Here is a 25,202-nt window from a genome sequence, read left to right on the forward strand (position 1 = left end):
GAATAGAAAAGTGGTAAAGAATCTGGAGCCAGACTGCCTGGACTCAAATCCTGATCCTGCTACTTCTAATCATATGACATTGGGCAAGTTACATAATCTCTCTGTGCTTCAGTTTCTTCAGCCACGAAACTGGGATAATCTGGCTTGAGGCTAATGCTGGCCCCTCTCAACATGACCAATGGCCCCTTCTACTACTGACAAAACAAACTACAGGACCTTCCCTAATAGAAACATCTTCTGCACCTTAATACTAGACGACACAGCCCAGTCAACACTGGAGCCCTGAGTGTGACTGGTGAGAAAACCAAAACCCATTAGTGAGCTACTGCTAGTGTCACACCATCACCCCTAGCAAATGATGACAATCTCTGGGGATATGAGGAAGACAGAATCAGGGACAACAGAGTAGAAGTTTCTAAGTTCAGATAAAATCAGAGGAATGCACAGATTTAGACCCAGACAAAGGGCAAAATCTTTTTTTAAATGTGTGCCATTTTAATCACAAGTAAGCACAACTCCCAAGAGGTCAAGCCTTGGGTATGTTTCTAAGTTTCATGGAAGACTGTTGTATTCAAAATGTAACTGTAACCTAGATAGGCCAACGTCAGCTACGATTCCTTCTCACCTTTTCACTGATGACAGTCACAGTCGCATCGGCCACATTCATGTTCACTGACAGCCAATCCTCCTTGCTGGATGAGGTCATAAGACTTTCTATGGCACTGTTCAGGGTGTCCATTCCTGTGGATGAAAAGGATAACTGAAAAAGTCCTAAAGCTATTTATCACTCTCAACTTTGGGCCCAAATCACACAGTAATAGCTACACCCAGACTGGTCTTTTCTTGTAGCCGCAGAAGACAAGACACTTCATTCTTATTTTTGAGCAAAAGAAAAGAAACACCAGCTTTTCCAACAGAAAGAAGGGTCATGAGAACCTCCAGAGATCTAGTGTAGGATGTCCTGTCTAATCAGACCATGGCACTCTGATATCTCTCTCCCTCTCTCCAGAGATTCCCTAGCCCCGAAGGGTACAAATGGTATTCAAGGAAATGCTATGTTTTTATAAGAAGGGAGCCTTGGGATAGGGGACCCAACAGGAGCCAGCATCTACCAAAAGACCCTGCTCTTCCTTCATCTTCCTCTGTATTTAGGTAGGCCAGGTTTGGAGGGCACCTTTGCATGAGAAGGATGTGCTATTCAATGTGGCCCTATTGCTGGGTATCCCCACAGTCTTTTCTTGGGGGGGTGGAGGTGGGTGTAACTTTATTAATATGTAATTCACATACAACTCACTATTTACAGTGTATAATTTAGTGGGTTTTAGTACATTCACAGAATGAAACCATCACTATAATTAATTTTAGAACATTTTCATCACCCCCAAAAGAAACCTTGTACCTTTTAGGAGTCACCCTCCATTATCCTCCATCCCCCTAGTCCCAGGCAACCACTTACCTACTTTCTCTCTCTACAGGTTTGCTTATTTTGAACATTTCATATAAATGGAATCACACAGTCTTTTGTGAGACTGACTTCTTTCACTTAGCATAATGTTTTCAAGGCTCACCCATGCAGCATATCTCGGTACTTCATTCCTTTTTATTGCCAAATAAAATTCCATTACATGGAAGTATCACATTTTATTTATCCATTTGTCAGTTGATGGACATTTGGGTTGCTTCCACTTTTTGACTATTATGAATAATGCTGCTGTGAACATCTGTGTACAAGTGTTTGTAAAGACAGATGCTTCATTTCTCTTGGGTATATGCCTAGGAGAATTGCTGGGTCAAAGGTTGCTAAGTTTAACCTTTTAAAGACCTGCCTGTGTTCCAAAGCAGCTGCACCATTTCGAATTCCCAGCAGTGCATGAATTTCTGATTTCCCCACTACCTTTTCTAGCCCAGGTAGAGGCTACATCTCCCAACCTCCTTTCAGCTTGCTGTGGTCAAGCAACTAAGTTCTGACACTAGGATGTGACGTGAATGCTGTGTATGCCACTTCTGGGTCATACCTTAAAGGGAAAGCATGAGGGCTCCCTCGGCCCTTTCTCCCTGCCTCCAGCTGACAAGAACTGAAGCAGGTGCCCTGGCCCCCGAGATGGAAGCCCCACCTGAGAACGGCAGAACCCTTCCATCGCCCTGGATTGCACATCTCTGGACTCTTGGGGAAATGAGAAATACACGTCTGTCTTGTCAAAGTCCCTGAATTTTGGAGATCACTTATCAAAGCAGCTTAGTCTGTCCTTTATTGCTGATTTGAATAGGACTGTATATGTGCTCTGGCTAGTGACAGTGTGAGGGTTTGATTCAAGACAAGGCAGGGAATAAAACAGTAGATCACACTCTCTTGTGTAGCGGGGTGGGGGGTGGGGTCCTCCCATGAGCTCCCAGACACTTGCAAAGTGGAAAGACAATAAATGTTCTACATACCGACTGGCTTGTCTACAGGTAACATGCCCAAGTACTGCACATGGAACTTCTGGACCAGCTCAGTCTTTGGTGTTGGAAAATCTACTATAGAAAACAACAGCAACACATCTTTCTCAGTGGTTCCAACATACACGTAAAAAACAGCCATCACTCTGTGTCATCTGGAAAGCTCAGAACACCACCTGTCGTAATATCCTATGTCTCTGGACATAAATATAGCTATTGTTCTATAGTGTAAGAACAGCATTTCTTACTCCAGATATTGGGGCCCTGTCAGTCAAAATCCTATTTAACTTTCATTTCAAGGTAGGAAAGCATTTGAAAGCAGGCACTGGAATCTATGTGTAAAAGCTGCTACTGTCACTTTGATGTGTGCTGAGTAACAGCTTTTGATGTCCTATTTGTTAGGTGTGGCTGATGCCCAGAGAAAATTTAATTATAAAGGGCACGATCAGAGACACAGGAAAAATAACTAGAGAATCCCCTAAAATAACCATTCACATATTTTAAAACCAGCCAGTCCTTGCCCTGGTCTATACATGAGTTATAAAACTACCAAAGACAATATTCTTTAACCTTGTCTAGTAAGAAGAAAACTCATCCTGGCCCTCTGTACTCATCTCTGTTGACACAAAATCAACCCGGTGCGACTGTAGGACCCACAGTGCATGCTCAACATGTTTGTTGAGTCAAACATGCTTTCTAAGGAAACCAGAAACACCAGAGAACCATCTGAGACCTTCGCTTCTTGATTGGGACAGATAGCACCATAACAAAGAGAGGAGATGCTGCCAATCTACCTTGTAAAGGAACGTCGAGATTCACGTTGGTCCTTTCCTGTAAGGAACTACAGGCCAGAGCTTTGGCATTCTTCCGTTCGGCCATAATCTAAAGAGAGCAAACACAACTTTGGTTCATGGTTATAGGCCCCAAGGTCTTCAGCTATTCCAGCCAGTAAAGTTTCTGAGTTGATGTCACTTCCAAGGTGAATTAGCTTTAGTCACTGCCTGGTTTCCCACTCCCATACCTCTGGGCTACACATTTTGTTTGAGAATTTTGCTCATTTTCTCTGGGGATAGGAGGTGAACCACTATTCCAGGTCACTTTTGGAATACTGTGTTCACTTGGAGAAACCAACCAGTGTGTGCCCAGAAGAGGACGATTAGGAGCCTAAAGTGGCTACAGAGATGGGGGCGGGGGATTTGGAAAGCAAGGAGGTCAGGAACAAGAAGACTCAATGACAGATGCTCATCCAGTGCCTCTAAAACATGCCAGGCACACAGCAAGGCTTCAATTGTGTAAAGGGCTGGCCAGCAAAGACACAACGGCAGGAACCTCTCTCAGCTGCTGCAGCTTACAGATCTCAAGCAAGTACATGGAAGTTCCAGGGAGCAAGATTTCAGGTCAACATAAGAAAGAACTCTGTTATAGCCAGAGCTGCTCAAAAAATAGAAGAGTCTCCTGAAAAGAAAGAGACCCCATCCATGGAAATCCATGGCAGTGCTGGGCAGAGGGAGGGGTGTCTGTATGGAGAATGCTGTGCTGGATGGAGGCAGCAAGGCTGGGCTGGTGATGCCAGACTGTCCGTTCTTGTTCTGAGGCTCTGTCACTCTGGTTAAGGAAGTGGGACCCTTATCAGTATGAGATGGTGACCGCAGCCCTGCCTCCCAGCTGGCCAGCACACTTCCACGAGCCGTGGTGTGTCATCATGAAGTCAGTGTGTTCACGGCCATCCCCAGCTCCCTGCACTTGCAGACACCCCAGACGGTTCCTTACTTCCCTTCCTTGCCTCCAGTCCTCTTTTCCACAGGCATTTACTCTCAGATCAGGTGGCCCTGCGCTGGGACATCTGTCCTGACCCCCTTTCCCTTTCGCAGGGGTGTACACATTTCCATCGCTGCACCTGCCATTGTTTTGCTCACCTAGTTATACATGCATGTGCGCACATGCACACGCACGAGGGTACTTCAAAAAGTTCATGGAAAAAGAGAATTAAAAGACAATATACATCTTCCCCTGAACTTTTTGAAGTACCCTCGTAAATACACATACACATTCTCAGACTGGGACAGACTAAAGCTCTCCTCACTTTGTAGACTGCACGCCACTCAGAGCCCCGCCGCTCTGCAGCAAGAGCACTTTAATGACGCTGGCGGAACAACCGATCTGCCTGCTTCTCCCTGAGCTGGACGAGCAGGTCAGTGAGTCCCCTCTCCTGCCCCTCCACATCCTTTTATCTGCTCAAGCAGTGAGAAAAGGGAGGTACACCACTGTGCCTGACCCACCTTACCTTGGAACAGATTTCGTGGAGACTTGTGGCAATGGCTTTTGCTGGCGTGTCACATCGAAATACATGACATTTCAAAATTCTTGTATCTTTGTCTCTTGCTACATAAGCAAAATCCCTGTGCAAACAAAATTTACCAGGACATTAGAAAAAGGAATCTTTTACCAACACGCACTCTAGTTATGAATGTTAACTGAGCTAGTGCAGTGTGTCAGTGAACAGTGTATGCAATAATCGAAAAAAAATTAAATTTCAACAGCTACCTAAAATAGAGCATTTTATGCATATTATAAAAAATAACTACAATGTTCTCCAAATCTGGTCTGTTCAACTCTTGGAATCGCTAACAACTCTTAATGAAAACTGAATTTTAAAGGACCCTTCTATCTAGTATAATAAATAATACTGTTTTGAAACAGAGAACAGGCTTGAGAAGAGCATGAATTGCATGAGTGACACGAGACAAACGCAGTGGCGTAGCAGAAGTGGAACAACAGGCTCTTATGTGTCAACACAAGTACACACAATGGGCCAGCCCCGCAGCTGCCTGAGGAAGCTGATGGTCAATCGCAGGGGACGCTGCAACACAGAGACCCCGTGGCCTGGACTCCGATCAGGGGCGTTTGTTTCTGTTCAACACTCCACACACTCCAGACCTCAGGGTGACACGGCAGTATCACATGACATATTGTTAGCACAGACACTGAGGGGTGCATGCAGCTGATGCTGGGTTTTAGCATTTGTTTTACTGATAAAAAGGATATCAGCTGTAACATTACTTGGCTTCAAGAAAGAACCATGCGACACTACATTTCTCACTGTTATTATTGGAGGCCAGTGGCTCAAAGATGGAAGTGTTTATGAAAAATAAATGCTCAGCTTTTCCCATCTGGTAATGGATCACAATGATTTATTTGTGTACGATGCTAAGCCAGGATACCGTCATAGATATAACTACTGTTATATCTATATAGCAGTATATCTATACACTGCTAAGCCAGAATACTGCTATAGATATAACTACAGAAGGATTTATTTATTTATTTATTTATTTTTGTCTTTATCCGTGTCTGGCAACGGATCGCAACCCTCAGTGTCGCCTCCGTACCGGACCAGGACCGGCAACGGGATCGCTTAAATTTATTTCTCTAAATGTAAGAATTGGCAGTCTTTTCATAGAATGACAGATCTTTCCCCAAGACAGCTTGGCTTCCTTGGGAAGGCACAGGGATCTACCACTGCGGGCCACTGGCCACCGTGAAGGTCTGGCCGGAAAAAAATGTGGGGCTCAGGGGAGGAAGACTTGGTGAGACAGATGGGCTGGTCAGAAAGTCGGCCCCACCCGATTTATTTTTAAATTTATTTCTCTAAATGTAAGAATTGGCAGTCTTTTCTTAGAATGACAGATCTTTCCCCAAGACAGCTTGGCTTCCTTGGGAAGGCACAGGGATCTACCACTGCGGGCCACTGGCCACCGTGAAGGTCTGGCCGGAAAAAAATGTGGGGCTCAGGGGAGGAAGACTTGGTGAGACAGATGGGCTGGTCAGAAAGTCGGCCCCACCCCTCGCCTGGCCGCGCCAGGCAGCCCTGCAGTGGGGCTCCCTCAGCGGGGGCTCTGGGGCAGGGCCATCTTTACCTGGCTGCCCCATAGGCATGGGAATCTCAGCATGTCCACATCTGACCCTGACATCTGCCCTCCCCAGCCTGCCCCTGCTTCCTCATGTCGCACCTCAGCTATTGTCCTCCATGCTAGAAACAGACCCACCCCCACCCCCATACCCGGTCCCCATGTACACCAAGAGCTCTCTGAAGTTCCCTAATGTCACTGTGGAAAGTTCAAAAAAACTTTGGATTTTAGAGCTCCAAAAAAGGTGGTCTCCATGTCTGCTCGTGGTGGTGTCTTCCCTTGTTGGTGACCACTGCTCACCCCGCACTGTGCAGAGCACACCCATCTACTCCGTGTGGCCCAGCTCCTTAGAGGCTGAAAGGCCCAGGACCTTGCTTGTGTCTAAATGCCACACTTCCACGAGCCGTGGTGTGTCATCATGAAGTCAGTGTGTTCACGGCCATCCCCAGCGCCCTGCACTTGCAGACACCCCAGACGGTTCTTTACTTCCGGGGCTCTGGGGCAGGGCCATCTTTACCTGGCTGCCCCATAGGCATGGGAATCTCAGCATGTCCACATCTGACCCTGACATCTGCCCTCCCCAGCCTGCCCCTGCTTCCTCATGTCGCACCTCAGCTATTGTCCTCCATGCTAGAAACAGACCCACCCCCACCCCCATACCCGGTCCCCATGTACACCAAGAGCTCTCTGAAGTTCCCTAATGTCACTGTGGAAAGTTCAAAAAAACTTTGGATTTTAGAGCTCCAAAAAAGGTGGTCTCCATGTCTGCTCGTGGTGGTGTCTTCCCTTGTTGGTGACCACTGCTCACCCCGCACTGTGCAGAGCACACCCATCTACTCCGTGTGGCCCAGCTCCTTAGAGGCTGAAAGGCCCAGGACCTTGCTTGTGTCTAAATGCTTACAGTATTTAAATTCTGCACCACAAAGGACAAGAGCTTGCTATACCCTCTCTTTTGTAGTTACTGTGCAGGCCCCAACTGTGTCTGTCCTCTCTAGGAGACAGTAAGGGGCAGCCAGAAGGGCAAGGAGTCGGGATTCAGGCAACCTGGATTCGAGTCTCATTCCTGGTTCCACTTAACTACGCTACCTTGGGCATGGAACTGAACCACATCTTTACATGAGGGGGTTGAAAACCATGATGTCCCAGGTCCCTTTCTGTCTCTGATGTAGGCTTCCATGATCCATCATCCTCTCCGTGACTGCCGGCTGGCCCACAAGTGTAACCAACAATACCAAGGTTACCACCAGGGTGGATGGAACAGGTGCTGGTCAATAAGCAATGGATCATTCCTATCAAATGTCAGCTTTGTGCCCTCTGTTCTTTCACATGCAATTTAGGTGTAATTAAAAACAATTATTATTTTTGATTTTTTGGGGGGGAGTCGGCTAGCTGGCACAGGGATCAGGCCCTGAACCTTGACGTTATCAGCACCATGCTCTAACCAACTAAGCTAACCAGCCAGCCTTCAACAATTATTATTTTTAATCTTCACTTTCTTCTGGCTCAGGGGAAGGTGAGTAATGCCTTTCCCCTGGCTATGTGGAATCCACATCTTCCCAAAACAGTAACTCAGCAGCAACAGACATTTTTTTAGGGGGGCGGAGGAGTCTCACAATTTATTATTATTATTTTTATAGCTTTTTCTTTTCCTGTTTCCTCCCAGGGACCAGGCTAACAGATTAGGGAGGCAGAAATCTGGCAGTCCATGACCAGGGATGCTGTGCAGGAGCCCAGAATCACTTTGCACAGCACCTCATGTCCTGCCAGGACTCTGGCCCTTACTCAGAGCCATCTGAGCTTTGTGATATTACATGTGATCCCATCTGACATGTGTTATAGAAAGTTCCTTCTGGTGGAACAAGTGGGCCAAGGGAAGGAGACCGCTGGGGACTACTGCTGGGATCCAGGTGAGGGAGCAAGGTGCAGGCTGTTAGCATCTGCGAGCATAGGGGAGAAGGGACAGATGGAACAGAAGTGCTGGCAGGACGGCTGGCAGGACTGACAGGCATGTAGATGAGGGGGAGGATCCAGAATAACTCTGAGGTCCCTGCTGGGACGACTAGGTGCCCTCATTGCTGGGGCAGGGAGAGGGGAGAGACAGCAGGTTTGGGGAAGGAAGCTGATGAGCTCCAAGGCAGACAATGAAGTGTGAGACGCTTAAGGGGCACAGGTGGTGAACCCACTGGGCAGGTGGACGCCTGGCCTCTGCACTTGGGTGGGCGAGAGGTCTGGGCGGGAGGCAGGGCTCTGGGAGGCAGCTGAAGCAGGAGATGAGAGCGTGCAGTGAGAAAAGGCAGACCTAGGCGGGCACCTGAGGGAGGCCGACACTAAAGGCCTGGCTGAGGCAGAAGGACCAGTGGGAAGGTGGAGAGTGCTGAGAAGGGGGAGGGAAAGCCCAGGAGAGGCTGGTTCCAAAGATGTCAGAGAGAGGGCGGCTCAGGAAGGAGGCTGAAGAGGCTGCGGGCTGGGGGAGGCGGGCCCTTTCCCTGGAGAAGGGAGTTGGGGCCCCGGCTGTAGGAGCCTGAGGAGTACAGGAGTTAAAAGAATGGAGGTCATCCCTCTCTCCTTTTAAAAAAAGTGTGTATGTGTGTGTGTGCGCGTGCATGCATGCGTGTGTGTGTGTGTGTGTTTAAACTTCTTCTGAAACTTTTCAAACATACACCAAAGTAGAGAGGACAGTAAATGAATTCCCAGGTCCCATCAACCAGCTTCCACAATGAGTGAAATGTTGCCAATCAGCTTTTCACATAGTTTCCCCCCCAATCAGTGTTACATAAGGGTCACACGTAAGAGCAATTTAATATTTCCTAGAGATTTTCCTGTATTTTGGGAGAGACAAGAAATTGCTTTATGGTAAACACACTTCCACAGCCAGAGCACTCCCAATAGACTGTGCAAACCTAAACTGGCATGATCAGCCCGGGGCCAAGCATGTGAAATTCGTAGGAAATAACACAGGGTACCATGTGGCAGTCAGGCATGACCTACAGCTGGTCCTGACACTGCATGGGGAACAGGGACTGGCGGGTCTGCAGCAGGGACATCTTAGGAGGCTTTATATGGGGAACCCCTGATGGCTTTCTACACTCGCCTCTGAGCCACTAGCAGCGCTCCTGGTTTCCATGGTGTTGAGAGTCCCATCTCAGGGAGATGGGCTTCCGTGCTGCCCCCAGGTGACCAGGCACCTCACACGGCCTCGCATCCTTTAGGGCCCCACCACCTTGTCTATAAAACCACACAGTTGGTTCGAACGGTCTCCGAGGTCCAATTAGAACACAGCTCCTGTTTTTCCAATGCATTCATCTAGATGTCTGTCTGAGACGCCCTGTCTGACACAGCAGCAAGAACCATCCGTGTCCTTGCTCCAGCTGCAGTTGGTTCGAACGGTCTCCGAGGTCCAATTAGAACACAGCTCCTGTTTTTCCAATGCATTCATCTAGATGTCTGTCTGTCTGAGACGCCCTGTCTGACACAGCAGCAAGAACCATCCGTGTCCTTGCTCCAGCTCCCGCCATGTACAACGCCGGACCCGGAGCCACCTGCTAGGAGAAGCAGTCCAGTTGTCTGCTCCCCACACACGGAGTCCAACTCCGTCTATTTCTTGCAGTCATGGGAATCATTGTGTTTTTCTTTTATAAACCGGGAAGAGAAAGGTATATAAGCTGTGGCTTCTTGTGTCTCTTCCTTAAAACTGTCACAGAGGCTAGTACTAGGAGCCTCTACCTCTCGCCATTTATTTACTGAGCCCTTGTGCTTCCAGCTCTTTTTATTCCTGTCTTTTTTGCTGTTTTCCCCAGTAATTATTGCCCCAGGGGACCAGCCTTGAGTTCTGCCTGAGAAAAAGGTCAGTGCTAAGACATCTTATCTGACAGCCTCAAATTTCTAAATGGCGAAGAAAAAGGGCCAAAGACTGCTTTTTTTGTGTTTGTTTGGCAGCTGGCCGGTATGGGGATCTGAAACCTTGACCTTGGTGTTCAAAGTGTGCTTTTATTATTCTCAGGTGTACAGTGTTCTAATCACCCTGTAGGGCCTTAATCCATCTTTAAGGAATGAATGAATAAACAATTCTTTACTCAAATGTGTTCTATTAAAAAATAGCCAAGACAGAACTATTTACCCTTTCTCTACATCTCTCCCGTGCAAGTCTTAGGGTAAGCAGAATTTGCTTATGTGTTTACTGCTCTTCAAAAGAAATTTAAGAGGTTTCTACGGACCTCCTAGCTGTTACCTAATTTTTCAACATTTCTTCTACAGCAGCCCTGGTAGGTGGTACTTAGAATATATCAGTGATATGAAACCCTATTTCCTTAATGAATCAGCCTGTTCTGCTGGTGGAATGTTCTCAGTGAACCAAAACATATTTTTTTAAATGATGAATTGAAACTTGTCTCCCTGTAACTTTTGCTTGCTGGATCTAGTTTTGCTTTCTGGAGAAGCGCAGAACAAGCTGACCTTGTCAGCCACATGGCAGCCCATGTAACTGGCAGTAACTCTTCCTTGCCCTTTTCCTATTAGATTCTCTTCCCGTCTAGTCTCTCGCCAAATTTCTTCTGTTGCTATTTCTTACCAAGACTCCACAATTTGATAACATCCTTCACATAACACATAATTGCTCAGGTCAAATACACGTTATGTGTTACACAGGGAATCTGTGAAGGCTGACATATGATGGATATTGGATGAATGGGGGAAAAGAAGTCAAAGAAAAAGCCCACTTTGAAATACTGTCTCCTTATCTGTGAGGGATGTTTTAATAAATGTTTGCACTCATAAGAATTATATTAAGACTTGCTAGAATGTACCCAATGACTCTTTCCTCCCAGCTTGTCTTTCTGTTGAATAGATCAGCCGCCAGAGTTGTTACTACTGCAGAAGGCAGGTCCCATCAGCAAATAAGGATAAAACAGTAGCAAAGGGATTTGATCCAAACATTACTTTATGATGAAGGGCTTTCTCTCCTCTGTTTCACTTGCACAGGGCCCAGCACAGGATCCGAAATAGAATTTGGAAGTTGGGCCCACATGAGAACATGCAGTAATTATGGAGCTCCTGGGCGCTACCAAAATGTGAATCACTGATAGGAGGTATAAGGCCTGAAGGAAGGAGTCCTGTTTTCAAGACTGTCTCTTCTTTGCCTGACTGCTCTTATTTTCTGATTATAACTTGAAAATCTTGTTTTAGGGGTGGGAGGAGCCAGGAAGAGAGAGAAAAGGCATGAGAAATTCCATCTTTATAGATGGCCAATCCAGAATGTTTTATACACACATGACTTTGTTTTTTAAAATTTTACCCAAGGGCACATGCACCATATGTGGACATCACTAAGTTTATCAAAGCTCAGGCTTGGTAAAATCAACTTCCTTTCTCCTCCTTTGCAAGCTCAAGAAGCTGCTGAGTACTTATACTCTGGAAGGTGCACCCCAGAAACTTATCACCTGGGTAAACACACATTCTCCGCAGGGAGTTCTTCAGCAGGCACTTTCATGAAACAGTGTAAATAGCAGATTTGAAATTCTACCAGCTGAATAATCAAGGTGGCTTGGGCAAATCAGAATTTGCAGCCCTCTCTAGAAGAGTCCTACTATTAATATTCAGAGCAACTACTTCCCAGTGAGGAAATCTTAATAAACAGAGAGTAGCAACTAGCACACATCTGGAAATAGCCTCCCATTGACTCAGACAGGACTTGTGTTGCTTTAGATGAGGGAGCTCATGTCCACACACACAATCCTCATCCTCCAGAACCTGCCACTGCCTCCCCAGGTCAGCATCTCCTCGAAAGTGATTTTAAAAACCAGCCAAGCTTGCAAATTCTAATCACGCCCTCTGGAAGACTAATCCTGGAAGTGCTACCCACCCAGTCTCTGCTGTCTCCCTTTCCCTCTTAACCACTGAGCAATGACAGCAGCTTGTTATAGGGAGAAGAGTAGCTGCCAGCCGAAGCCGGCCCAAATTCCATGGTCAGACACAGGAAACTGTTTGCAGCTAACACTAGCCGAGGACTTCTCTTCATTTCCCAGCTCCCAACCGGGAGTTTACCTGAGACTGATTCTAGTGCAAAGAGGAAATTGCCTTCGTGTCGCTCCACCTTCAAGGAGAAGAATCTCAAAATTCCCTGCTTCCATCAAAAATGGAGTTTTTATTAAGAGGCATGGATTGCAGAGCTTTAAGCCTCCCATCAGTCGAACAGGCAGGCTGACATTCAAAGCATTGGAAAAACACATGTGAAGTCTAAATGCCTTTCATTTCATAGTTATACCCTTTCCGCAGTTATAAGCTTCTCCTGGTGGGGATGGAGGATATGAATTCCATGTATTTTGGCTAATAATTGATACTGACATGGAGTCAGTGCTTCTGGCTAGTAGCCTAGTGCCAAACCTTACCACAAAACCCTAGAGAAGACATTATGTAAGTACTAATATTAATTCTCCAGGAAGCATGAAAAGCCTCCCTACACAACACGGTACAGAACCTAAATACATCTATCACATTTACTCCCTAGTATGCTGATTAGATTTTCCCAGCCATTAGAGAGAGTGACCACATTGCTGTTTTACTTAATCATTTGGCCCATCACCTTCCCCAAACAGGGTCAAACACAGAAGAGGGTTAGGGACCCAGATAGGACTCCAGACGCTGATTTAAATGATGGTGATAAAAGGTTAAACAAAACAAAACAGAGTTCTGCCTTTCAAAGGCAACGATGGCTGCGAAGATGACAATGTGGCTTGAAGAAAGCAAGTGAGCTTTGCCAGACACATAAGACACTACGAAGGAAAAGTGAAATCGGGTGGTTACCTCTCTCTGAATCCGGGAAGGCATGGAGGGAACAGAGCAGAAACAATACGTTAGCATTCACACGGCATCCAGTAAATAAAACAGCCCCGTTAACAGCAACTCTGAGCACTGACATCCCACCTTATTTCCCAACTTTGCTGAGATTAATAGCCTTTCAGTGCTTATTTTAGCTGAACTCTGTCACCCAGAAGTGTGTATTTTGAGCATGTTACAATGAAGCCAAGAGATGCCAGCTGAATTTACAGAGGCAACATATCAACTGGGGGAGGTAATCGGACTTAAAATATCACAGTCAAATACAGGAAACTGTTTGCAGAAAACACTGGCAAAGGACTTGTCTTCATTTTCCAGCTCCTCCTGCTCCCAATAAAAAACATACGGAAACAATGACATAGACACGACCTTACCTGTTGTACTACTAATCTTTCCGACATTCTATTAGTAGAGCTACAACACGGAAACCCAGGTACTTTCACTGAAATGCATCCTTAGAGGGCAATGGGAGGAACACAGGGCAGAAGGTCAAAGGCAGAGGTGGGAGGCAGGAGAGACAGCAGACAAAACCTTAAAGGGAGAGGGAACAGATATGTGCCCGGGAAGTGGGCAGTGGAATGTGGAGAGCAGAGAGCAGTTTGGGGCCACATGCTTTGAGGTCCATCCCAGAGCTAACCCTAATGAAGTCACCTAGCCCCTGACCCACGGTGCTCACTATTCCTCTGGTCTAGTCACAGCTGATTTGAAAGGGCCCTAGGGCAGAGCCCCCAAGTCGGCCATGCCCATGCATTGGACACAGAGCAACTGGACTGAAGAGGAGGAAGCACCGGATCAACAATGAGGGGAACTGGAAGAACCCAACGTCCACAGAAACCTGCTCTCTCGGGTGCCCTAGGGCCAGAGTCATGGAGCGGCCAGCAGGGCCCTGCAAGGGTGAGAGCTAAATTCATGGTGTGAAACACTGAGCACACCAGACAGTGAACCACAAAGCCATTTAGTGGAAAGGCTGAGCTGTACACAGAACCATGACCATAGCGCTCTGTTAAGTGGGGGAAGAAACAAACCCAAGTTGTACATATATGGTCTCATATGAAAACCAGAAAAGTCTGAACATATATTTTAACATATGCATAGTAAAAATTCTGGAGCAACATAACATCCAGGACTGTCATCTGGAGGAGTGATTATGGAAGATTTCATTTAATATATTTGTTTAAATATTATACAATAAGCACATATGAATTTTGTAATAAAAATATGTAAATATCTGCCTCAATATTCAAGGAAACCATTGTGATAAGCATGCCCCAAGGCACAGGTAACAACACTAATATTTAGGACTACAATAATATGCCCAACAACTACCTTTATTGAGCTCTGGCTCTGTGTGGTTCCTAACAGCAACCTGAAAGGGTCAGTATTACTATTCTCACTGACAGATAAAGAAACAAGATCAGAGAGCTTTAGGAACTTGACCAAGGTCACACAGCTAGTACATGGTGAAGACAGGGTTCGATGGATCGTAGCTGCAGGACTCTCTAATTCTAGTTTTCCTTGATGCACCTATGATAGGTACCCAACACTTCTACACAGTCCTGCAGAGCCCTCTTGGTTTGTCTCCCAAATGACAAGCCCAGAAGGTCCCTATATACAGATGTTCAAGGTAGGGTCAAAGTGTTTGGCAAAGAACCTGGGGTTTTAGAGGAACAGGGGAACCTCTTCCCCTTTCCTAGGCCTGTGAACTTCTGTGAGGGGACAAGTGTCTGAAAATTCTCAGGAGAGGTTCTTTAGGCTGAGGAGGTAGACAGAGTTGTGTTCACATCCGGAAGGTACTTGTGTTCCTTCGGGTACATTACTCTCCCATCACTCAACACATTTCCTGGGCTCCCTCCAAGAGTCAGGCACACTGTGTTAGATGGTGCGCCCCTTAGACCCTGTTTCCTTACCAGTGAAAAGGGGATAAGAACGCGGGGCTCATGGTGGTCATGAGAATAAATGGAGATGACATGCCAGGCACGTAACAACAGTGGAATAGCCTGCATTGTTAGAGTTGTTACCATGAAGACATCTGAGATGGCCTGTCCCCCACGGAAGGACAGTCATCTGGGGAAGTAGTGGTGGCCCTCACCTGTCCTTGCTGGACACCATCTACCACAGGATGATGGAATCACCTCCTGTTCGGGTCCCTCTACAATACCTCAGCCCCACTTGTCATAGTCAGTCTTTGGAGGCAATTTAGATTACTGGCAAAGGATCCAAAGACCTAGATCGTAGTCCCTGTTTGAGTAAACAGCTAACTGTATAACATCGTGCAAGTCACTTAACCTCCCTGGGCCTTCTCATCTCAGATCTGATGTTCTAGGAACCTCCTAGTGCTCATAGTTTTGTCAGAAAAGGAATTGTCAGTGGTTTGACTCTTACCACAAAGAATATGTAAGCATCACTTCTTTGACTAGCTTTTGATTTATGCCAAAAACTTTTAATTTCTTATTCTTAATAAAAGCCTATGCTTAGTGTATGACAAAAACGTTGCCGTTTTGTCAGAAAAGGAATTGTCAGTGGTTTGACTCTTACCACAAAGAATATGTAAGCATCACTTCTTTGACTAGCTTTTGATTTATGCCCAAAACTTTTAATTTCTTATTCTTAATAAAAGCCTATGCTTAGTGTATGACAAAAACGTTGCCCAAAAACCTTAAATCCGAGTACCTGAGACAACAATCTGTTTCTTTTGTGTAATTATTATTGTAGCTTTGGATATTTTATATCAGAACCATTATTAGTGACTCACTTAAGGAAATAACATTGGTATGTAGACACTGTTTTCCCTGAATGTAGAACTTGGAAAAATTATATTGCAAACTTTTAACATGGTTAATTCTTTTGGGGTTAACGGACACTGCTTGATATAACTGTCAAAATGAAACCCAGCCATAAATAGAGACTTCAGTTGATTAGAACATGGTGTTATAACACCAAGGTCAAGGGTTCAGATCCCTTTACCGGCCAGCCACCCAGAAAAAAAAAAAAAAAAAAAAAAAAATCCAGAAGAGTCAGACAGTGGCAGCTCCTCTACCAGTTTGGCACCTTGTAGTTGCCGTGAAAAAACATCAGCCCAAAGCCAGGCTTCTGCACAAGACAAGCCATCCTGAGAGTAGAGAAGGCTAAATTTAGAGTCAGGCACAAGCCTCCTCCCTGCTCCCTCTACCAGATGCCAGTGGGAAGAATTAAACTGCAAGATTAATTCCACACAAGCAGCACACCCTAAGGCTGCCTGATCAGCATGCTCTTGGCGGCTGATCTTTGGGAAAATAAATGTGGGAGTAATTGGCAATGTTTTCATTAATAGAAGCCTGAAAATACAGAACTACTTGGCATGTGTAACTGGGCCTCCGGATGAATAGGAAATTCTTTAAAAAAAAAAAAAAATAGCACACCAGCATGATCATGTCTATTCCAGCTTTTTGAAAGAGGATGCTGTCTCCTGTTGCTGGCACGGCCACCTCTTGCTATGCATCGCACACCGTCCACTTCCCACACGCAGAGCACGCAAGGCAAGGACTTGCCTTTGGGCTTCTTGCTCCATTTTTGCAGAACTCTCTCGTTTCGTGCTCAGTTAATGCTTGTTCTTTATCACTGGGGAGTCGTTTGAGCTTTTTAAACACAAATCACTATTATTTATATGACAATGAAGTAAAAACTGTAAAAGTTTATGTCATGAAAATTCTCATACCAGCTCCTGTACCTGACAGTTTATTTTTTCCCTCAGCTTCAAGTTTTTTTTTTTCCCCTGACATTTATAAGCTGTTTGCCCTTGGTCATGACCCTCAGCATTGTGTTCTTCAGCTTCTTCACCTGTAGAATGGGAATAATGGTGGCAGCTCTCACCTCCTAAGAGAGCTGTGAGGATTACACTAGCCGTCCATATAAAACTCTTACAGCAGCGTGCTGGCTCGCAGTGTGGACTGGAGGTACGGGCTCGGCGGCGCGGTCCCCACGTGGGAGTGTGAAGGCAGGTCGGCCAAGAGGAAGGTTCCTAACCTGGTTTTGGATCATGGCATGTTTTGAAATCTAATGAAAACGCTCCAGAAAAAATGTGCGTGGACTCACAATTTTACGCACAGTTTTGAAGGGGGGTGGAGCCTGGAAAGGTTCAGTAATCCCTGAAACTCATTCCCAGACCACTTAAGAATCTACACCCTGCAGGTGAAAGACTTCAAAACTGAAATGAATATGGAATTCATGCAAATTGACCATCTGGTTTCTGGTGAGATTCAGAAAATTCAGCTCAGGGAAAGGGTCTATCTTTCCAAGGTCCAAATGGCCACAGGAACACCTGCCTCTGACCAAGTGTGCCTTCCTCCTGCCGCCCCGCTCCTGCCCACCAGCACCACGCAGCCTGTTAACTCTAAGACGAGGGAGTTAGGATTTAAAGTGGCTTAAGGTTATTGAAATTCAAGGCACATTCTTCTAAACAAAGGACTTCCTCATGCCATTGGAAAGAAGACACAATAGTTTCCAGTCAGCTTATTAACAAGGGGAGGAAAAAGGAAATTTAAAAGCAACCAAGAAATGAGTATATTTGAAGAGAATGAGAATTAAGAAGGGGGTTAGCAAGAAATTGGTAACGGGCCACAAAAGATGATTACACTGTGTAATGTTGACTACATTAATTACCCTGACTTGAACATCACATATTGCACACAGGTATTGATATTCAATGCTCTCCCCACAGATATGTACAATCAACTATGTTTCAATAAAAACCAACAACAAAAAAGATTAAGGAGCTTCAGTTTCCATCTGTGCTATCTTACAGATTATAAAAACAAACAAAACACAAAAACCTTACTTCTCTGAATAACTGAGAGAAAGGAGAATACACACACAATTTACATTTAGTTCTCAAGGGAGAGGGAATTCATGCCATGTTACGGTGTCTACTTTAAACTACAAAGTTTAAGGTATAATCAAAAGATAAAGTTATATAAATTATATCTGAATTGTGAAACCATGGGCTGGCTTCCTTTCTAAAAGGAGAGATGGTAAAACAAAAACAAAAAAGTACTCGATGCCCAGAAGGCTCCTATCTGAGAAGGTACAGGAATGGGTGAAGGATAAAGACTGACACAGAGTAGGGAGGATGTCATTTCTCCATTCTGGCAAAGTGGCTGACACACAAGAAATGCCACGACTTCCTTGGCAAGGCACAGACGAGGCTCTGAGTTAAAATCACAGTGAGCCTCTGGGTGGATTCTCTTCACCTCCACGCTGCCCGCCAGTGGAGGGCTGCTTGTGGGTAAGGCACATCCTTAAATCAGCTTCTAAATGTGCAAGGAGACTAGGAGCTATCACTTTACAGCCAATCCCCATTTCTTCGGGCAGATGCAAGAGGACTAGGGTAGACAACACAGAAAGCCAATACACTTGAACTTCCTTTGAGTTTTCTTCACTTCCATCTGGATACAAGTATTGCTGATATTCTGTAAACTCAATAAAGATAGACATCAACAATAGAAGCCTGAGCACTACTAATAAAATGACAACAGCGGCTTCCGTCTATTGAACGCTGCCATTCAGCCAGGCTCTGTTCTTGGTGCACATTATCACCAAGCCACAGTATAACCCTGCAGGGGAAGCGTCAAGACTCCCATTTTACAAGGCTCAGGAAATTTAAGTTAACTTCCTCAAACATCACAGTTAAATTCCCTGAACCCTAGTGATGGATCCACAGAGTGAGTGCAGGTTGCCTGGCTGGGCTCTCCCCTCTGCCATCTGGTTCTGGAACACCTGGCACCTGAGCCTCCCTCCCAACACCACCCCCCAAAGAATTGGCTCTGCTCAGGACCCCACCCCTCACTGGAGAGGTGGCCTCAGATGTCCCCTTCTCTGTCTCTATTGGACTTTTCGTTCCACCTCTGCTGGAGCTCGCGACAATAGTTAAGTGGTGTGCTTGGTTTAAAGTTCTTTCTTCTCATCCTCTACACAGCAGCCAGTTAAACCCAAAACTCCCCACCTTCCCCATCCCTGCCAGGCTCTGACCACACTGGGACCCTTCTGCTGTCACACACATAGCCTGCTCCTGTCGCAGAGGCTTTGCACTGCTGTTCCCATGGCCTGACTGCTTATTCCCCAGCTCCTCCTGTGGCAGACTCCTCCTGGTTGTCACTGCCTTCAAGAGACCCCTGTGAACCCCTCAGTCAATGTCAGCACTCACAGCCAACTGAAACTACCCTGCTTATTCGTCATCTGTCCTTCCCTGCCCATCCTGCAAAAAAGTAAAGTCCATGTGAGCAGGAACCTTTCTGCCTTGTTCACTCACCACTGCCCAGCACGTACTGGTGGTCAACAAATACTTCTGAATGAATGAATAAATAAAAGGGGTAAACAGAGGACTCCCTCCCTTATTCCTGATTGTGCTGGTGAGAGCCTAAGGGAATGGGTACTGGTGGTCAACAAATACTTCTGAATGAATGAATAAATAAATGGGGTAAACAGAGGACTCCCTCCCTTATTCCTGATTGTGCTGGTGAGAGCCTAAGGGAATGGTGCTATGAATGGTAGGGAGATGGCTGGATGGCTTCTTCTCCTGCTACTGTTAATCACAGACAGTGCTTCAAAAATGACTTTGGTTCATATTCCGTTTTCATGTCATCTAGAACCATGTTAATAAAACATACACTTCATCTCAATGGGCAGAAGGCAAGTTCTGAGAATATCATTAATCTCTTGTGACTCTATTTGAAAGCAAAGCAAATCTGTACTCTGATCACCTTCAGCAGAAACAACAATGATGTTTCCAGAGCCCCTAACTTGATTCCTCCTTTGAAACATCTGTCTAAATGAAAAACAGCTCCTCTCCTCCTGAAGAAATCAATATATAAATTTCCCTTGTATATTGATTTCTATCAAGATTTACTGACTGTCCAGATAACTTTCTTTATATTTGTACTCTAGGAAAAACAAACCTTTGCTTATCATTTAGGGAAAAGGCCCAAGACAGCACATTCCCACACATGCTGGGGCGGAGGACAGAGTGGAGGCTACGGGATGAACTTACACCAAGCACCTCCCAGAGGCCCTACGGTCCCCTGGTAGGAGTTAACTTCTTGATATGGTTTGAAAGAATATACTTTCTTCCTATTTAGTAAAGTTAGTTTTTATAGGCAGTTGGTCTCTTTGGTCCAGCATCTTTTTTTCTTTTCCATCAAAAATGGTAAGAAAAATTCTGAATAAAAACTACAATGCCACTGCTGTAACACCCTGTTTTTATTGTTTGAGTTTGCCTTCCTGCTACTGTCCGTATTTGTCTATATCTGACAATTAGAATAAACATACCATCTTAAAGAAGAGGCTCCAGTGTGGGATTACACCCACAACAGCCTGCCTTCTGCAGGAATTCCCTTTGGGGACTGGTTTTCAGCATTCCACAAAACTGGCCAAAGGTGACAGCCTTCTTACTTCCAAATGACAAGGTCCCTATCTCAATTGTCATTGTGGGTTCCGCTCAGGTCCTTTAGATCAGGGATCAGCAAACTATGACCTGCCAAATCTGCCCGACTGTTTTTTAAATGAAGTCATTGGAACACAGCCACAGCTATTTGCTTAGGGACAGGCTATGGCTGCTTTTGTGCTACAACTACACAGCCGAGTAGTTGCAATGGAGACCATATGGCCCACAAAGCCTGAAATATTTAGTATCTGGCCTTTACAGAAAGTGTGCTGACCCCTGCTCTCAATGACAATCTTATTTGGGGATGCAACATACAATGTGGACAAACACTGGTTAAATAATTTGTGCAGGCCAGTGTGAAATGAAAATGCAAGGACCCCTGTTAAAAAATTATTTGAAATTTCAAAATAGTAACAGCAGAGCATAAACCAAGCATGGGGCCCTGTGACTGACTGAGATGGTGGAATAATTCTTGTTATAGGTAACAAATTCCAGGCTGGCTAGAAACTATTCCACCAAGATGCAGTAATAAGAGCTTTTCCAACTTGCAAATTCTTTAGAACCAAAAAACCTTTTGCTCAGCTGAAATCTTACATGGACGCCCAACATGTGAAATAGCATCCATGTGGATCTCTACCCCAGTCATTTTATTCAAAAGGGTTACCAGCAGGCAATGACTCTTAGAATGCTTTAAGGGTGGGAGGGGATGAGAAACAAAACACACCAGAATCCTTTAAAGCAGCATTTTCAGGAAATCTGGCAAATAGATGCATGCTTTGACATGACAGAATCAGGCCAACTCAGCCCCAATTGTCAACTGTGCTCTCGGCAGCTGCTTTTCCTATATCATAATTATTTCAACTGTCATAATTTATTCATCCCCAGACAAGCTTACATGTTGTAGGGTAAGCAGTCCAGGCTTCCAGATCAGAAAGGCTGGCAGTCCCCAGTCACTCCTGCCCCTTCCCATCTGCTCAAAATACTAAATGCAGAAGGAATATTTTCTGCATCAATATAGTTTTGCAAAACCAAATCAAATTTGGTTGCAAGTCAAAGTTCCCTGATAAAGATGCCATAAGCTTTCCAGTTCATAATTCTGCAGCTAGAAGGAGGGGGCAGAAAACCCCATCAGAAATGAAGTATTTTGTTTTTCTACCTTACAGATATAATGAAATAGCTGTTTCTGCTCCCAAAATGCTCAGTGAATTTCCTGCAAAGTTACTAAGGAAGTTGACTCTGATTTGAAATACATAGGGAACAAGTTTTATTTATGAGAGAATATCAATTGTCGGAACTACAGGGATGCTGCATGTGAAATAAATAACTTCAAATGCAATCATTAATGGCTTCTTGTAAAACTGGAAGCAAAGGTAGAATAATTCCATATAGATTAAGGCTTAAACCTGTCTTCTTTTCTTACTTTGATGCTTTATTTTTATGCCAGAACAAAGAAAAATGCCCAAAGGTCTGATAACCAGTTAAGAACAACAGTCAGGGCACTGAAGGGTGAAAATGTCTTCAAGGGTTTCTCATGGCAGTAAAAATAAAACCCAAACCTTCAACCACAGCCCCCAAACCCCTGCATGATCTTGCCCCCAGGCACCTCTTCCACCCCAGCAGAGACCTGTAGCCTCCTTGCTCCTGCAGAATGCTCCTCTTCCTCAGAGCTTCCCATGTGCCCCCAATGGCTGGTTTCTTCTCAGCCTTCAAGTCCACCTCATGTTACCTCCTAGGATGGGCTGTCTCCTGGTGGCCCCTTTCCTCACTGAGCTACTCTCTGTGGCTTCATCCTGTTGATTGTCTTCAAGGCACTTAGCATAATTGATATCACCCTGCTCCTTAAATTGTTTTCCTGGTTTTATCTCCTGCTTCTTTGAACCTTGTCTGTCTCACTACCTGGTGTACCTCACAAGGTTCCTGACACATAGGAGATGCTCCATGACCGCTGAAGAGCATATTAACCTACAGATTATAAATATCAAGCACCTGTGATTGTCATAATTAAACCCTGAAAACAGAAAATGAAGTATTTTCATCTACATTCATTCACCTGCCCACCGCTGAAGAGCATATTAACCTACAGATTATAAATATCAAGCACCTGTGATGGTCATAATTAAACCCTGAAAACAGAAAATGAAGTATTTTCATCTACATTCATTCACCTGCCCATCCAACAATTCAATTACTTATGGACAGCATCCTATACCAGATATTATGCTAGGGCATGAGGAATCCAAAGGTCTAAGCACTCCTCAAAAACGTTACATTCTGTGCTCAATATAGGCACTTTAAAAACATCAAGTTACTCTCTATTACTTAGTACATTTCTATGTGATCCTAGGAACTTGTGGAAAAGTTTGAAAACCCAGAGAGTAAGAAGTTATGTGCCATTGGTCCACTCCCAAAAACCCATAAAAAGTATATGGAGAGTAAATAGGGTTTTTCAAATGTGTTCCAGGTCCCTTCACCTAGGAGTCATCTCTTAACACTTGGAGACTGTGGGCAAATGTGAAGCTTTGCTCAGTAAGTGGTACAGAATGAAATGCATTTCCTTGAGGAGCTCTTCAAGATGAAAGCTATTGAGGTGAGAGAAGGAGATGCGAGGCTGACAGTTTTTCAGACAGACTGGAATTACCATATCCAAATAAACAATGCCACTGTTCAAACTTTTAGATCTCAGCTTCTGGCCCTCCTTGCATCTCCTGACTCCTTTGAGAGGTGAAGGTAAGCAACTGTCCACGGTCAAGGTAAGCAAGCTCAAAAAGAACAACTCCAGTGCAGAATGATTTGCTGGTCTGATTAATGCTGCCACGCTTGGAGTGGAGATGACCTGGGCCCCGTCTGTTTGCACCTACAGCCCTGGGTTTAGCTGACCTCCAGGGCGGCAGCCAGCAGCAACATCCTCTAGTCTCACTTCAGCGTCATCCACAATGCTTCCCAGGTATGCTCCACTTCAGAGGACCTGAAATGGGCCCTGTGCCAGCACAGTGTGAGCTCCAAGAAAGCAAGAGAGTACCTGTTGTGTTTACCACTTAATCAACAGTGCCAATGCCCAGCACATAGCAGGTGTTTGATAAATACTTGTTAAATAAATTATCCCAATTGCTCGAGAACTAGAAGAATTCAAAAACGAGCCAGTTGTTAGAAAAGCAGGTTTCTCACTGCTGAGCCAAGAACCAAGGCACCTTCTTTGACAATACTGGCTCATGCTTTGTGGAAAGTCTTTCCCCTATTAAGCATTTAATTCATTGAAACAACATAGCCACTGATAACTTTAACCAAATGACAGACAAAATTTACGAAAATGGATTTAGGGTTGTTTTCCTGACTATACATTCAGCTTCTAGCTTCTTGGGAGAGGCCTCGGAGCACTTAATTCCTTTCTAAAAGCAATAACTAAAAGGCAGTAGGCAAAGATGTGAACTTTAGAGAGACGAAAACTTACAAATTGCTTCTGTGTCACACAGAGGCAGGAGGAGGGACTGATTGCTCAATGGTCTAAGAAAACCCAAAAGACAACAGTGTGAGGAAAACAGGCAGAATCCCCCATTCATGATACAAGTCAAAGCCCAGCTGCAGCTGCAGAGTTATAAAAAGAAAGAAAAAGACTAATGGGATTTACCTCCTCCTCCCGCCTTCTCACACCCAAGGCAGTAATGAAGATTCACAGCTACACATTAATTAGGAATCCACAGACGTGCCTGGTTACAATATTGGTACAGGGAACAGATAACAGATACAAAAAGGCACAGATTCCCTGAGAATCTAATCGAGTGTTGTAATCAATATTGAAATCATCACGTTTTTCTTTTAAAAAACACAACTACTTTTCCAATGCCAAGAGCAGGCGCGTGATAGGTTGGCTGCCTTTCTACCTTTTGGGAATTTGAGACATTTTCTCACATGGAAGCCACACCAATACTCTAAATCATGTAACTAAAATTATTTGGAAATGCAGTCTTTCTACACCAAACGGTATTACTTTCAATGCAAATATTGGATCACCACGACCCTGCAATATTTTCCACTCCTAATGGAGACCAGAAGACAGAACTGTGGATTCACCCGGGGGCATGTGAGATGAACGCACTTATTCATTCACTGGATGACACAACACGGGCCTCAACAGAAATCCAGTGCAGACCCTCAGTCGTGCACCACGGAGCGGCTTCCTGCCGGCTGGCACACTGGGGTCGAGGGACGCCTCCCCCACTTCCCGCCATCCGCACTGTTCCCTGCAGCGGGGCGGAAGCACCTCTCTTCAGCCCCTGCGGCCCCCCACGGCCAGGCCTCTCGCCGACTCCGGGAAGGCAGGGCGCAGCCTTTGTCCCGCGGGTCTCCCGCGCCCTCCTCACTGTCCCCGCGAGTGGCGAGCGAGCTCGGGCTCCAACCCGTTCCCTCCGGACACACCTGCAGACAAAGGCGCGCCGTCCGCCCCCAACTTCCTCACCTCTGTCTCCGGGCCGGACCGGGGCTGGGCGGGGGTACCGCCCCCGGCACGAGGACGAGGCCCGGCCGTCGCTCAGGCCGGCAGCGGCGCGTCCCTCCAGTCTCAAGTTGAAACCAGTGGCGCCCGCGCCTCCCCGCGCCGGGCCCGCCCCCCGCCG

General features: G+C 45.5%; 1 protein-coding gene across 1 annotated transcript in view; it reads right to left on the minus strand.

Annotated features, from left to right (window-relative positions):
• APBB2 (amyloid beta (A4) precursor protein-binding, family B, member 2) overlaps nucleotides 1–25,202 on the minus strand; it is a 105,997-nt gene that overhangs the window by 9,360 nt on the left and 71,435 nt on the right. The window contains exons 6-9 of the mRNA XM_008568537.1: nucleotides 4,724–4,838; nucleotides 3,234–3,321; nucleotides 2,434–2,517; nucleotides 626–741 (exon numbers count right to left, since the gene is read on the minus strand). Of these exons, the coding sequence (XP_008566759.1) occupies nucleotides 626–741; nucleotides 2,434–2,517; nucleotides 3,234–3,321; nucleotides 4,724–4,838 (403 nt within the window). The remainder of the gene's footprint in view (nucleotides 1–625; nucleotides 742–2,433; nucleotides 2,518–3,233; nucleotides 3,322–4,723; nucleotides 4,839–25,202) is intronic.

Source organism: Galeopterus variegatus, unplaced genomic scaffold (assembly GCF_000696425.1).
Source record: "Galeopterus variegatus unplaced genomic scaffold, G_variegatus-3.0.2 Scaffold421, whole genome shotgun sequence".
Taxonomy (NCBI): Eukaryota; Metazoa; Chordata; class Mammalia; order Dermoptera; family Cynocephalidae; genus Galeopterus; species Galeopterus variegatus.